The sequence below is a fragment of the Notolepis coatsorum genome, assembly GCF_963971535.1.
Source record: "Notolepis coatsorum genome assembly, chromosome: 11".
NCBI classification, from domain to species: Eukaryota; Metazoa; Chordata; class Actinopteri; order Aulopiformes; family Paralepididae; genus Notolepis; species Notolepis coatsorum.
This window is the reverse complement of record NC_140175.1, coordinates 53,971,559-53,987,198: the sequence shown is the minus strand read 5'-3', so window position 1 is coordinate 53,987,198 and position 15,640 is coordinate 53,971,559. Positions and strand designations below refer to the sequence as shown.

At 43.9% G+C, this 15,640-nt stretch overlaps 1 protein-coding gene across 1 annotated transcript in view; it reads right to left on the bottom strand.

Moving 5' to 3' along the window:
* Window positions 1-681: 681 nt before the first annotated feature.
* The window catches only part of LOC311236651 (glutathione hydrolase 1 proenzyme-like), a gene marked incomplete at both ends in the record, with an annotated part of 54,774 nt that continues 39,815 nt past the window's right edge, over window positions 682-15,640 (bottom strand). The window contains 6 exons of the mRNA XM_084324359.1: window positions 682-828; window positions 3,111-3,224; window positions 4,579-4,691; window positions 5,032-5,159; window positions 10,645-10,832; window positions 11,515-11,651. Of these exons, the coding sequence (XP_084180485.1) occupies window positions 682-828; window positions 3,111-3,224; window positions 4,579-4,691; window positions 5,032-5,159; window positions 10,645-10,832; window positions 11,515-11,651 (827 nt within the window). The remainder of the gene's footprint in view (window positions 829-3,110; window positions 3,225-4,578; window positions 4,692-5,031; window positions 5,160-10,644; window positions 10,833-11,514; window positions 11,652-15,640) is intronic.

Genomic DNA, 15,640 nt, shown 5'->3' with positions numbered 1-15,640 from the left:
GCCTGAGATTGAACTAGCAACCCTCTTTTTATAGTCAGCCTTGGGTTCAAGTGTATGTTATTCGTACTGTGTAAGAGACTGTTGGTGCTTGAAGTTTGTTTGGCGAGTCTGTCAGCAGTCTCAGATGAGATCTGAGTAGCCAGTCTATTAGCAGTCTCAGAGGAGGTCTGGGTAGCCAGTCTGTCAGCAGTCTTGGAGGATGTCTGATTAGTCAGTCTTTCAGCAGTCTCGGGGGAGGTCTGAGTAGCCAGTCTGTCAGCAGTCTCAGATGAGGTCTGAGTAGGCAGTCTGTCAGCAGTCTCGGAGGAGGTCTGAGTAGCCAGTCTGTCAGCAGTCTCAGATGAGGTCTGAGTAGCCAGTCTGTCAGCAGTCTCAGATGAGGTATGAGTAGCCAGTCTGTCAGCAGTCTCAGAGGAGGTCTGAGTAGCCAGTCTGTTAGCAGTCTCAGATGAGGTCTGAGTAGCCAGTCTGTCAGCAGTCTTGGAGGAGGTCTGAGTAGCCAGTCTGTCAGCAGTCTTGGAGGAGGTCTGAATAGCCAGTCTGTCAGCAGTCTCAGATGAGGTCTGAGCAGCCAGTCTGTCAGCAGTCTCAGAGGAGGTCTGGGTAGCCAGTGTGTCAGCAGTCTCGGAGGAGGTCTGAGTAGCCAGTCTGTCAGCAGTTTCAGAGGAGTGTTGGTTGGTCTCAGTAGCCTGCAGCATAGGCCCATTTCCTGGGGTCAGACCGGGCGTGGAGACGGTCTCCATAACGCACTATGGCCTGCACCACGGCCCCAGTGGACTTCAGGAATTCTGTCTCATGGTTCTTCTTCGCCAAACCCTCCAGAATGCTCTGCAAGGAGCACATATTGGGACCATTCAGGGCATGACATCATCAACAGGAGCACACATTGGGACCATGTGGGGTCTGTATATGTTTTTGGCTTTCACAATAAAATAACAACTATATTGTATGCTTTATTGCGCATTTGTTGACTAGTCGTAGTTGATTACTAATCGTGAAAGACTAGTCAGTGTGTGTGTGTGTGTGTGTGTGTGTGGGAGATATAGAGTGAGAGAGAGAAAGAGAGAGAGAGGGGGGGGGGGTGAGAGAGATGAGGAAGGGGCAAGAGAGAAAGAGAGCTGGGAGAGTGTGTGTGTGAGAGAGAGAGAGAGAGAGAGAGAGAGAGAGAGAGAGAGAGAGAGAGAGAGAGAGAGAGAGAGAGAGAGAGAGGGGGGTGTGTGTGAGTCCTCAGCCCTTGTGTGGGTGAATGTAACAAGTTCCTAACGTTTTCTTTCCCCTACTATTTCATGCACACTTTATTCATTGTTTTAAATGATTATTTTCTTTTAAGTTATTTTGTGCATCACTCTGTGTGCGTGCGTGCGTGCGTGCGTGCGTGCGTGCGTGCGTGCGTGCGTGCGTGTGTGTGTGTGTGTGTGTGTGTGTGTGTGTGTGTGTGTGTGTGTGTGTGTGTGTGTGTGTTTGACCTGTGGATAATGATTCAGAGGTGTTCTGTAACATCTCAGCCAACACCCATGATGTTGTGGTGGTTAATGAGAGTAGTAGAGAGGTGTTTATTCTAGAGGTTGGCTGTACCTTCGACCACAGCCTGGAGGAAGCCTTTTTAACCAAGTTGCTGAAATATCAGCAGCTCAAGCTGAACATCTCAAGTGTCAACTTTTTGTTTTTCATTTTTGGCAGCCTGGGTCATGTTCACAAGCTGGTGGTTAGGGACCTTCAGATGGCCCACATCTCCAAGAGAAAGGCTAAACAGTTAGCAAGGTATTGCTCTATATCTGCTATTATTGGTAGCCACTCTATTTGGAGACGGCGTTGCTTTTTTTTTTAATATATTATCTTTTTCCCCCTCCTTTTTCCGATTTTTTCTCCCATCCCACTGTTAGTCGTTATGCCAATTCCCAACCCCCTTCCTGGTTGTTGCGCACCCCCCCCCTACTGTTGGTCCGAGAGGCCGGAGACTGTCACATGCTTTCCTCCGATGCATGTACAGCCAGCCGGCAGCCAGCCTGGCAGCGCAGATTCTCACTGGGAGAGTGTAACATGTGGAAGGTCGCACTACCTCTCTCCAGATCCTACCCTCGCTGTGCAGGCGCGCCGACCGAACTGTAGGGGTCGCTGTCCACAACGCCCAGGACCCACCCACGGCTTCCCTCCCCCTAACTCAGCCAAACGAGTTAGTATAGCAATCAGCCCAAGCCAAGGCAATGCTGACTCTCCGGGAGTCGAGACCGCAGCCTCTTGCATTGGTGACGAGCACAATCTCTGCTACGCCACCTGACCGCCCGACGGCGTTGCTTTTTGTACCCATAGAGTAGATATAGTTTTACGGAAATGCTTTTGTATCTGTTTTTGAAAGATCATCTGTGTCAATATATATGTGTACAATAAATGCTGCACAGTCACAAACGTAATTGAATAACTCCCAATGAGCTAATTGCACTATCCACAAAGAATGGATTGCACGGAGCAAATTGCACCCTTACTTAAAATTAATTATGAATTGAAAATGGAGGACCCTGGTGTAAACAAGACGAAAGTCTTTCTCTGGTCTGCATCCCCTTAACAATTGTGTGTATTGAGCCGTACTGTATTGTACCCATTCTGCAATCTGTTAATAAAATGTTCATTCAATCAATCACCGTGCAGATTGATTGATTGAATGAAAATGTTATTAACAGATTGCAGAATGGGTACAATACAGTATGGCTCAATACACACAAGTGTTAAGGGGATGCAGACCAGAGAAAGACTTTCGTCTTGTTTACATCAGGGTCCCCCATTTTCAATTCATAATGAATTTTAAGTAAGGGTGCAACTTGCTCCATGCAATCCATTCTTTGTGGATCTAGCCGTGTTTATGTTCTTAATGTACTATGTATTTATGTGGACATAAATAGAGCGTGTGTGTGTGTGTGTGTGTGTGTGTGTGTGTGTGTGTGTGTGTGTGTGTGTGTGTGTGTGTGTGTGTGTGTGTGTGTGTGTGTGTGTGTGTGTGTGTGTGTGTGTGTGTGTGTGTGTGTGTGTGTGTGTGTGTGTGTGTGTGTGTGTGTGTGTGTGTGTGTGTGCGTGCATGCATGCATGCGTGTGAGCAAGCTGTCTCTCTCATCCACCTTGTCAAAGTCTGGTTCTGCTATGGTGCTGTTTGGGCTCAGCTGGTTGTGGAGTCTGGGATCTGACACTGCCTTCTTCAGGTCGTAATCAAAGAACAGAGCATTCAGAATCACCTGCAGGAATAACACATGCCATTCAGAATCAATTACAATTACAGGACATAAATAAACATGTGCTTTGAATTAGTACAACTAACATACAGTAAGAAGTACCAAAAATACATTGTAAGTATATTCTTAGAAAAGTATATATGGGTAGAAATATACTTTCAACACATTTACACACTGAAAATATACAATATACACATCTTTGACTTGGGGGATATTCATCTATCCTGACCCGCCGTTACACAGAACCATATGGGAAGTTGCTCTTTGAAACTGTCTGTAATAGGACAGGAACTAATAATAATAATAATAATAATAATAATAATAATAATAATAATAATAATAATAATAATAATAATAATAATAATAATAATAATAATAATAATAATAATAATAATAATAATAATAATAATAATAATAATAATAATAATAATAATAATAATAATAATAATAATAATAATAATAATAATAATAATAATAATAATAATAATAATAATAATAATAATAATAATAATAATAATAATAATAATAATAATAATAATAATAATAATAATAATAATAATAATAATAATAATAATAATAATGTTGTTACACATTATTACCTAGTTTCTCAAGTAACTCTGGTTGGTCTGAACCACTGGGGTTCAGGCACAAGCCTATAACCTGAATCCTGACAAGATGGACTGATCTATGATCTTGCAAAGATTAATAGGCTTAAAGTTTAATATTCACCAGGCTGTTTTTTAAATGACTGACCTGGGTGATAGAGGTGCTGAATGAAATTACTGACCTGGGAGATAGAGGTGCTGAATGAAATTACTGACCTGGGTGATAGAGGTGCTGAATGAAATTACTGACCTGAGAGAGGTGCTGAATGAAATTACTGACCTGAGAGAGATGCTGAATGAAATGACTGACCTGAGAGATAGAGGTGCTGAATGAAATGACTGACCTGAGAGATAGAGGTGCTGAATGAAATGACTGACCTGAGAGATAGAGGTGCTGAATGAAATGACTGACCTGAGAGATAGAGGTGCTGAATGAAATGACTGACCTGAGAGATAGAGGTGCTGAATGAAATGACTGACCTGAGAGATAGAGGTGCTGAATGAAATGACTGACCTGAGAGATAGAGGTGCTGAATGAAATGACTGACCTGGGTGATAGAGGTGCTGAATGAAATGACTGACCTGGGTGATAGAGGTGCTGAATGAAATGACTGACCTGGGCGATGGAGGTGCTGAATGAAATGACTGACCTGGGTGATAGAGGTGCTGAATGAAATGACTGACCTGGGCGATGGAGGTGCTGAATGAAATGACTGACTTGGGTGATAGTGGTAGATAATGAAATGACTGACCTGTGCGATGGAGGTGGTGATCTTGGTTCCTCCTGATCCTCCCAGGACCATCTTCACTCTGCCCTCCTGGTCAAATAGGATGGTGGGACACATGGACGACATGGGCCGCTTACCTGCACATCAATCACAATGTTCTGTTCTATTATGTTTTCTCTAGCAGTGGTGGTAGTGTTCATGGTCAACGGCACAATGGCCATGTACACATTTAGATTAGTCTAGATTAGATTAGATTCGATGAGATTCGATTAGATTAAATTAGATTAGATTAAATGTAGTGTCATAATACAGCACAAGTACAGTATAACAAAAATAAATTGGCATCTAACCAGAATGAAATGTAAAGTGTGTGTGTCTGTGTGCGTGTGCGTGTGCGTGTGCGTGTGTGTGTGTGTGTGTGTGTGTGTGCGTGCGTGTGTGTGTGTGTGTGTGTGTGTGTGTGTGTCAGTCTATGACCTGGTCTAATGAAGTTGTTGGGCGAGGGAGGAATTCCGAACCCGTTGGTGATGTAAGGAGAGCTGAAGTCATCCATCTCATTGTTCAGCAGGACTCCTGTTGACCTGGACATGACCTTGGAACCCAGGCTATATAGAGAGAGAGCGAGAGCAAGAGCGAGAGCGAGAGCGAGAGAGAGAGAGAGAGAGAGAGAGAGAGATTTGTGAGCTGCTGTGACAAGAAAAGGACATCCAACGGAATACAACCACCATAAAGACTGTCAATCACACAAAAAAAATCATTCTGTACTGTACTGGTTTCTTCTGATTTCTCTGTTTGATTGTTTTGCTTAGTTTTGTTTGTTTTAACACTGGCGAGAGATGTTTATATTTAGGACAGTAGTGGCCTAAAGGTTAGATCCACCAAGCCGGCAGGAAGAATCTCTGTGCAGGTCCTAGTGGTCAACAGTGTCAAACAGTGTGGTTGTACTGTGCAGCTCCTAGTGGTCAACAGTGTCAGACTATGGTTGCACTGGGCAGCTCCTAGTGGTCAACAGTGTCAAACAGTGTGGTTGTACTGTGCAGCTCCGAGTGGTCAACAGTGTCAGACTGTGGTTGTACTGTGCAGGTCCTAGTGGTAAACAGTGTAAGACAGTGTGGTTGTACTGGGCAGCTCCTAGTGGTCAACAGTGTCAAACTGTGGTTGTACTGGGCAGCTCCTAGTGGTCAACAGTGTCAGACTGTGGTTGTACTGTGCAGGCCCTAGTGGTCAACAGTGTGGTTGTACTGTGCAGGTCCTAGTGGTCAACAGTGTAAGACAGTGTGGTTGTACTGGGCAGCTCCTAGTGGTCAACAGTGTCAAACTGTGGTTGTACTGGGCAGCTCCTAGTGGTCAACAGTGTCAAACTGTGGTTGTACTGGGCAGCTCCTAGTGGTCAACAGTGTCAGACTGTGGTTGTACTGTGCAGGTCCTAGTGGTCAACAATGTCAGACAGTGTGGTAGTACTGTGCAGGTCCTAGTGGTCAACAGTGTCAGACAGTGTGGTTGTACTGGGCAGCTCCTAGTGGTCAACAGTGTCAGACAGTGTGGTTGTACTGGGCAGCTCCTAGTGGTTAACAGTGTCAGACAGTGTGGTTGTACTGGGCAGCTCCTAGTGGTCAACAGTGTCAGACAGTGTGGTTGTACTGGGCAGCTCCCAGTGGTCAACAGTGTCAGACAGTGTGGTTGTACTGGGCAGCTCCTAGTGGTCAACAGTGTCAGACAGTGTGGTTGTACTGGGCAGCTCCTAGTGGTCAACAGTGTCAGACAGTGTGGTTGTACTGGGCAGCTCCCGGGTGTGAATGTGTGTAACTGTGTGAAGCAGGGTGAAAAAGAGCATCCGTGCTCAGAGAGCCTACCCTGGGGAAATATACCAAGATACATTAACACTAACTGACAGGTGTCACATTGGTGAGAAACAGGGTCATTGACAACATTGACATTGACAAAGTTCTTGGATAATACCAGGAGAAGGTACCATACATTCTCTTAAAGGGATATTTCACTTTAGCAAGCAACCACTGCCTGTTGTCTGCTGTCAACACCACCACTCCTCCGAGATGTCAGGCTCCTCATTCACTTCCATTCATTTTGAGGGACCATGTCTAAATATCATACTTCTTAAGTATAGATAGACCTAAAACATTTCCAGATTTTAAGCATTTTCCCTGGCATTTTTAAAAGTGTTTTCCATGACCATGTGAACGTTGTGAATTGTATTGCGAGGTATCATCAGCACACTATACAGTTACCATAATTATGGTAAGCCAATCTTTGCGAATTTGAAATTGTAATCATATCAGGAAGTGGCATGAATCATATTATACATTATGAATCTGGGATGACAGTTTCATGAGACTGGTATTAGCTGTAGGCTACTGTTGCCCCAGAAAGTATTCAACCATTTTTGGACATATATTTACTAAGGCTGTCAAAGTTAACGTGTCATTAACGCGTTAACGCACAATTCTGTTAACGTCACAATTTATTTTACGCACGATTAACGTTTTAGAAAAAAGAAAAAAAATATATATTTTTTTTTACTAGACTTCACTCAGGTATATTATTGATACTCTCATTGATACTATGTTTGTTTCTTTTTTTTTATCCACTTTTTCTCCTTATTTTCAATTTTTCTCCCATCCCAATTTCATGTATCCAATTCTCCCCTCCCCTGTCTTGAACGTTGCTCGACTATGCCCCCCACTGGTCGGTTGTAGAGGATAGAAGCCTTGCATCACATGTTCCCTCCGGCATACGAGGAGGCAGCCTGTCACATCTTTTCGCCTGCCAGCGCGGACTCTCATTGGCGAGGTGTAACGCATGGGAGGCTCACACTACCCTCGCCACTTCCTGTCTCTGCTGTGCAGGCGTCTCCCAACCGACCTGTAGGGGTCGCTGTCCACAACGTCCAATCCCCATCCATCGACTTCCACCCGCTGACTCTGCCAAATGAGCCAGTACGACGGCCGGCCCAAGCCGAAGGCAATGCTGAGACTGGGATTCGATACCGGAGTCTCTTGCATTGGTGACGAGCGCAATCTCCGCTACGCCACCCAGCCGCCCCCCATACTATGTTTGTTTCTCACTCAAAGTGTGTGTGTGTGTGTGTGTGTGTGTGTGTGTGTGTGTGTGTGTGTGTGTGTGTGTGTGTGTGTGTGTGTGTGTGTGTGTGTGTGTGTGTGTGTGTGTGTGTGTGTGTGTGTGGGAGATATAGAGTGAGAGAGAGAGAGAGAGAGAGAGAGAGAGAGAGAGAGAGAGAGAGAGAGAGAGAGAGAGAGAGAGAGAGAGAGAGAGAGAGAGAGAGAGAGAGAGAGAGAGAGAGAGAGAGAGAGAGAGAGAGAGAGAGAGGGGGGGGGGTGAGAGAGATGAGGAAGGGGCAAGAGAGAAAGAGAGTTGGGAGAGTGTGTGTGTGAGAGAGAGAGAGAGAGAGAGAGAGAGAGAGAGAGAGAGAGAGAGAGAGAGAGAGAGATGTTCCTAATGTTTTCTTTCCCCTATTATTTCATGCACACTTTATTCATTGTTTTAAATGATTATTTTTTTTTAAGTTATTTTGTGCATCACTCTGTTTTGAATTTGATGCAAATTTGCAATGCATGAGGGTCATCCTTTTCTGTTAAATGGCTGCATAAAGCAAGCATTTGTTGACTCTCATGTTGATAAGAGTATTAAAACTTGAAAAATATCCGTATAAGGTAGATTTAGAAAAGAAAAAAGAATGCGATTAATTTGCGATTAATCGCGAGTTAACTATGGACAATCATGCGATTAATCAGATAAAATATTTGTATCGATTGACAGCACTAATATTTACATATATATGTTGTCATTATAATAATTATAACACCCTCTGTGTTAATAATGGTCATGAGGGAGGATAATACAGCTGGGTTTCTTAGGGGTGTGATGAGCGAGGAGCTGAATGAAAGAGATGTGTAATGTAATGAGATGGGACCCCTATGTCAGGCCATGGCCTGGTCTAATGGGAGCTTAGCTCATCTGGCTAATTGCTTTTCACAGCCTGTCTTTCTAAGGGGAGGCTGCTATCTCTTACACAACACATCCACGGATAATGCTTACGTTATATTGTCTCACACAGTACATTCTACAGATGTTACAGTACTGTTTTGTAAAGTCCCAGAGGTGAAGGGGTGTAATACTAAAATACCAGAGGTGCAGAGGTATAAATATGAAATACCAGAGGTGCAGGGGTGTAACTGCTGTAGTATAACTATAACTGTTTATATCCCATTTATCATGGCCTACTAGGCAACAGTTTCTTATCAGTTATGTATTACTGTTGTTCTGGGAAGCTCCTAGTGGTGTTGGATTCTTGTGTTATCAGCCAGTAATCACCTCGTCACCTGTGGCTCCATGAAGTTTCTGCGTTGTGTTTATCTCTTTCTCATCGTACTGACTGATACCCTCTCTCCTTCCCCAGTGATCCATTCGTCTCAAAAGAATTAACGACACACTGGAAACAGGATACCTTTCCTTGGAACGTTATGTTTATTCCCATAAACATACTCCGTACAAGATGGAAACCGTTCTGAAAAGTCTTTGAAAAGTCTTAATTCATTATTCTAATGATCCCTCTCTCTATCAGCCTGGTGGTTGTCGCGGCCTCGTGTTATCCAAAAGCCTTCCCTGTTAGCCGAAGCTAGCTCGTGACAACCGTAGGGTGGGGGCTACGCGTCAGCTTCCCTTTCCCCACCCTCTAGCTCCTGAGGTCTCTCTGTCTACGTGTCTACGCTTCGTTTCTTAGTCTGAGTCAAACCGGAAGAACTCACAGCTATAACGTCTTTCCCTTAGCAACGGGGGCCATCCCCGTAGCCACGCCCCTTCTCTCGTTACTAAGTGACATGACGCCATGGCAACGGCTCTTGTCACCTACTGACCCACTCTAACGCCCTTTCTCTATCTCTCCCCCTCCAGGCGGCCTGCTCTAGATGGTGACCTTGGCCCTATCTCTAACACCCTGCCTGCTGCTCTGTTTATGGAGAGTCTAACACTATGCCTCCCCTGTATGCTCCCCAGCCCTGTCGGTGTTAATTATAAAGCATCAGAGTAGATGCTGTCATCTACAGATATTTACATTATGTACACATTGAAAAAACAGTGCTATTCTTTCTGTGGTCAACAGTGTCAGACTGTGGTTGTACTGGGCAGTTTCCAGGTGTGACTGTGGTTGTACTGGGCAGTTTCCAGGTGTGACTGTGGTTGTACTGGGCAATTTCCAGGTGTGAATGTGTTAACTGTGTGTGTGTGTGTGTGTGTGTGTGTGTGTGTGAATGGCTGCTTTTTTATATAGCGCTTTTATCCAAAGCGCTTTTCAATTTGTTACTCACATTTCACTCACACATTCACTCACACATTCACACACCGACGGCAGAGGCAACCATGCAAGGTGCCAACCTGCTCATCGGGAGCAATTAGGGGTTAAGTGTCTTGCTCAAGGACACATCGACATGCTGCCCGGGAGGAGCTGGAATCGAACCGGGAACCTCTGTATTGCCAGACGACTGCTCTACCTCTCGAGCCACTGTCGCCCCCAGCCACTGTGTGTGTGTGCGTGTGCGTGTGCGTGTGCGTGTGCGTGTGCGTGTGTGTGTGTGTGTGTGTGTGTGTGTGTGTGTGTGTGTGTGTGTGTGTGTGTGTGTGTGAAGCGTTGATGAAAAAGAGCATCCATGCTCAGTGAACCTACCCTGGGGAGATAAAGATTAAAAAACGAAAACAATGGTAAAATAACAAACAACTGAGGGTTTTAGCCTAATATCAGCTTCTGCTGGGCGATACAAATCTTGAGCAGTGGCTCGCTGAAGATTATGATCGATCTCAACACTTGCTATTATATACACTCAAAGCACAGTTATAACAACGCTTTTCTAAAGAGAAGTCAGTTCACTCTGCCACCATCTGCATCACGTCACTGGTAAATTGCTGACAACATAGAATTATTTTTTTGTTATAATGCCTGTAGTGTAATTTGATTAACACATTACTTATTTACACTTATGACATAGTAGATGCTCACTAAAGTGTCAACTACTTGTAAAGTGTTAACCACCTATGAGGTGTGTAGAACAGGTTTCATACAATTGGTTGATGGTGCTGGTTGCAGCCACAGCACTGCCGTCCTCTGCCACCACAGACAGATGTGCCGTCCCATGGTTGTCTGGCAAGAACCAGTCTGGCTCGTAGTAGCTCATATGGTGTGTGGTGTCATCTGTGATCTTCCTGTGGAGCTCGTCGGCATAGGAGGAGGAGGTGATATTCTGGATCAGCTGAGGGGAGAGGAGCGAGGGGTGTGAGAAACTGTTGGTTTCAGAGAGCAGTTTAGGACACGTAGGGGTTCTCAAGGCCATCATCACTGTTCACTTCATTCGGTAAATTAAGTGTGTAACTACAGTAACTCTGATTCTTATAATAAGTAAAATGATGAAGCTACTCATATAATGGGTACTGTGTTTATCTGATATAGGCTATTAATTATCTTTGCTAAGGAGACTTTGAGGCAGATCCTGGGACTCCAAGCCATTACTTAAACAGTAATGGTGTTTAAATGCTGCTGATGTCTGCGTGGTGATTAGTAGAAAACAAAATCGTCTTCTTTAACTACTCTGAGGCTAAGAACCATCTGACTCTTACATGGTGGATGGTGGGATTATCCTGTGATCACCAGCCCTTACGGAGAAAAAAGAAAGTGGTAGTTGTTTGTGGTAGTATGATGTTCATTTCAGTTTTACCATGGTACCAGCCATTGTATAAATCATTTAAAGTTATGCATCACCATGGTACCACTTTTGTACCTATTATAATATAATTGAACCCATGATATCAATGGTAATATCATGGTATTTTCATCAATCTTCACTTCTATCATCATAGTTACCAAGAAACTAGTTACTTTTATATACCATGATACTTTTTTGTCAGGAAGGTCAAATGTAAATACCATGTACACACATCTGTGATATTGAGGAACTTGGGGTCTCCTAGTAAGGTTCTCTTGGCGTAAGCGAAACGGAAGGCCTCCACGATGCGATGGTAGGTCAGGACCTTCTTCTCTGGGCTGGAGACGCTGTCTGCTGTGAAGTTATACCCTGCATGGAGAAAACAACAATCACATCAGTGACAAGACAGGCAGAGGACGACAACATCCACCGACACTGTAACCCTTTCATTACCCTTTCACTACCACACTATAGAAGGTTAACCCATTCACTACCAGACTACAGATGGTTGTAGTGTGGTAGGGAAAGGGTTAAAGCTTTGTTTAAAGATGATTTACATAAAGCTACAGTATTGTAACGACCCTGGGATTGAGGAGATTGGTCAGCTGAGCTGTCACTCTGTGCTCTACCAACCTGGGGCTGGCAGGTCCCGCCATTGGTCATGCGAGCCCGGGGTGCGTCCATTCTTATCCCAACCCATGTTTGCATGTTTGCGATCTGATTGGCCACTGACGTTTCTGGTCATGTGACATGTGCGCCCAATCGCGTGACGCGACCATTTCCGCCTCGACCAGCAGCAAACTACCTAACGCCTACGATCCACACTCTAACCTTAACCAACTTCGAAAGAGTGCCTAAGCTTAACCGGCGAAAGAACTTGCCGTCACACGATATCGCCCTGCTCTAAGACAAACTCTAACCTTAACCAACTTCGAAAGAGTGCCTAAGCTTAACCGGCGAAAGAACTTGCCGTCACACGATAGGCGCGACCAGAAACGTCAGTGGCCAATCAGAGCTCAAAACGCGAACGCGGAAGCAAACATGGGTTGGGATAAGAATTTAGGCGCCCGGCGGCAGTAGAGGGGAGGGGGCAAGGGCTGAGGGTATAAGAGGGTGGTACACCTGGAGTGCGCTCTCTTGGGGTATGGGAATGCAAGCAGAGATGATGCACAGAGTCTTTGTACCTGAGACCCATACCTGAGACATTGAATAAACTGATAAGTGAGAAACTCGTTTTTTTGTTCTGTTTTTAATTTAGCTACAAAACACATGTTAACATGGACACACTGACCCAGTTTCATTGACAGGTGTAGCAGCAGTGCAGAGATTTTCAATCCTTTAAAGTTTCACTTTGAGGCTTGCCCTTCTAACCAATCAGAGAGGCTCAAAGGGATTACATTGTTCAATAAGAATGTAATTCAATGGTTCAGTCTACATGTAAATAAATGGTCCTTACTCTGTCTGGCCGGCAAAAAAAACCTGTTTTTAATTGAATGTAATTTGTACAGGGTTGAGTCTACATGGTCCTCTTACATACAGTATACCAATTTCCTCTCTGTGCATTCATTAGAAAGCTATCCGGCTGCAAGCTAGCCTAGCTTAGCACAAAGGAATGGAAGCGGATGTGCATCCATGCTATTTGCGGGTATTTAAATTAGGTAATATGGGTGGAACTTGTGCCCCTTTCTATGCAAATTAGCCTCATTGCAAAAACACTCCAATTCACAAAGATTGGTGCTAATTGCCACGCGCAGTTAAAGTGATGCTATTTACGTCTTCAGAGATTTGGAGGTAACTAAGCGCATTTATAAGGGGTGTCATTGCCAGCATCTCCGGTGATCCGTTGGGTTAGGTAATACTCACAATAAAGAGAATAGAACCTGCACACTCATATGCTCCATAATAAACTTTTAATGTATAACGTTTCGTCAGATCCATGAGGAGTAGACGCTGGAAACACGGTCAATGAAAAGTGTATTCTGAGAGAATGCAGGTTCTATTCTCATAAACATGAAATACAACTTAATTGCTCACTCTACGAATATTCCCAAATCTGAAATAATTTTCACTGGCACACAGTGCCTAACTTCAGCCGAAAGATTCAGCACCATGGACAGGTCTGCTCAAACTAATTTATTTTGGGATGACATGACAAACCAAAGTGGACGATTTGGTACCATCTGGGTGGGCAAATTCTAGATGTGATTTATTTTAATTTTTTTATTCCTATACATCCCTAAATTGTGTTTTGATATGATAAACATTTTGGTTTTGTAGCTTATTAGTGGTTAAAAAGGTTTTCACAAAATAAGTCTCCTGCCATATTTTGCTCCCCTTCATAGATTCTCTCGTAGGTCCGGTTGTGGGGGTACTAGAGACATGACCATGATCACGTTTCTATGCACCTGCGTCTCTTGAACATGTGTCGATCTGACCTTCTTACACTGAGCTATTTTACCATATCAGGAGCAAATAGCACTCAGATGCTCTGCGAGCCAACTGGAGCAAATTGCACTCCGTGAGCCAACTGCGCTGACAGATATCAGGAGAAAAATTGCACACCATATGGGCGTGTTTGCGCTAGTATCATCCGTGCAATATCTTTAGTGAATAGGTCCTTAAGATGGAGAAAATAGCGGGTGCAAATCACACGCAGTTAAGGGTGCTATTAGCGGGCGCAATCCATTCTGTATTAAATATGTCTGAAGCTCAAGTAGTCATTCAGTCCTCCTACTGTAAACATTAACACCAAACATTAGAGCTAATGTCAGCTACCAAATGTTACACGCACGCACACACATGCACGCACGCGCACACGCACACACACACACACACACACACACGCACACACACACACACACACACACACACACACACACACACACACACACACACACACACACACACACACACACACACACACACACACACACACACACACACACACACACACGTTGACGACATGAAGCTCGACACATGCCAGACGCACACAGAGCGCTCCCTGGTGACACATGATGGATGAGTGCAGCTTCAAATTGAAGTTGAGCTGAACCTTTTTGCACACTCTAATGACACCACGAATCACCACAGAGAAAATTATGGTTCTGCTAACGATTCTATCCAAAAATAGAGGAGACACACACACGCAACTCGTACGCACACACAAACACACACTGCCGACCCAATACATCTCCATGTTCCCAGGATGTAATTTCTTTCTAAGCCAGGTTGTCTCATCTACAGTATCTGTATTCAGATGGTCAACTCATGTCAGAAACACAGACAGACGTATTGGACTCGACTCGGCTCATTTCCCTGCTGTGAAACTGCCTCCCCGGACAGGGCTGTTAGAACTGTTACTGTACAACTGTTAAATAAAGCTGATGTACAGAGAGAGGAGAGAGAGACGGAGAGGGAAGGAGGGAAAGAGAGACAGGGGAAGGATAGGAAAGGAGGGAGGGAGAGAGAGGAGCGGTATGTATAGAGGGAGAGAGAGGAGAGGTAGGTAGAGAGGGAGGGAGAGAGAGGTAAGGATGGAGCTTAAAAGAGGAATAGTTTTGATTACTATTAATTGGATGAAACCTGAGCCCCCCACGTTTGCTCAATGGGTACAGAAGGTTAAACATATACGATGGAACACATGACAGCCCAGCTACAGCTGAAGATGCCTCTCTTTGAGAGGAGATGTAGGTAAATTACTAGCTATCTTAAGTAGGCTTGGGACACACTGCTTTGAGACTGGATGGAGGGAAATATACATGTGTGTATTATGGGTATGTATATATATAGAGGTAGAAATATCTAGGTATATTTGTGTAGCTTTGGAGGAGGGACCCAATTTCAAGGTTATTTATTTTTAAGTGTTTACTTTATTTTATTTTGTCTGTACTGTCTTTGTACTGTCATATTGTATTGCTGTTGGCAATAAAGTAAAAAATAAACTGAGATATCCACCCTGTGCAAAATGTTACAACTACTGTTTTTAAAAGGCTGCTAACATCCTAGTAAAGCTTCAGGAACTAGTCACTGTTTCTAAAAGGCTGCTAGCGTCATAGAAAAGCTTTAGGAACTATTTACTTCTTCTTAAAGGCTCCTACAGTCCTATTAAAGCTTCAGGAACTAACTAATCACTTCTTCTTAAAGGCTTCTACCGTCCTAATCACTGTCAATGTATTATTTACAGCTATTGTAAAATGCATGGAAGACTTTATTGAAAATCAAAGATTTTAGTATATTCTTCTCTTGTAGGTTTTGTTGTATTGCACTTTTAGACTGTTGTCTTGAGGTGAGTTGTATGTTGTGTATGTATGTCCCTTCTTGAAAAAGAGCAACCTGGTTAAATAAAGGTGTCAAAAAAA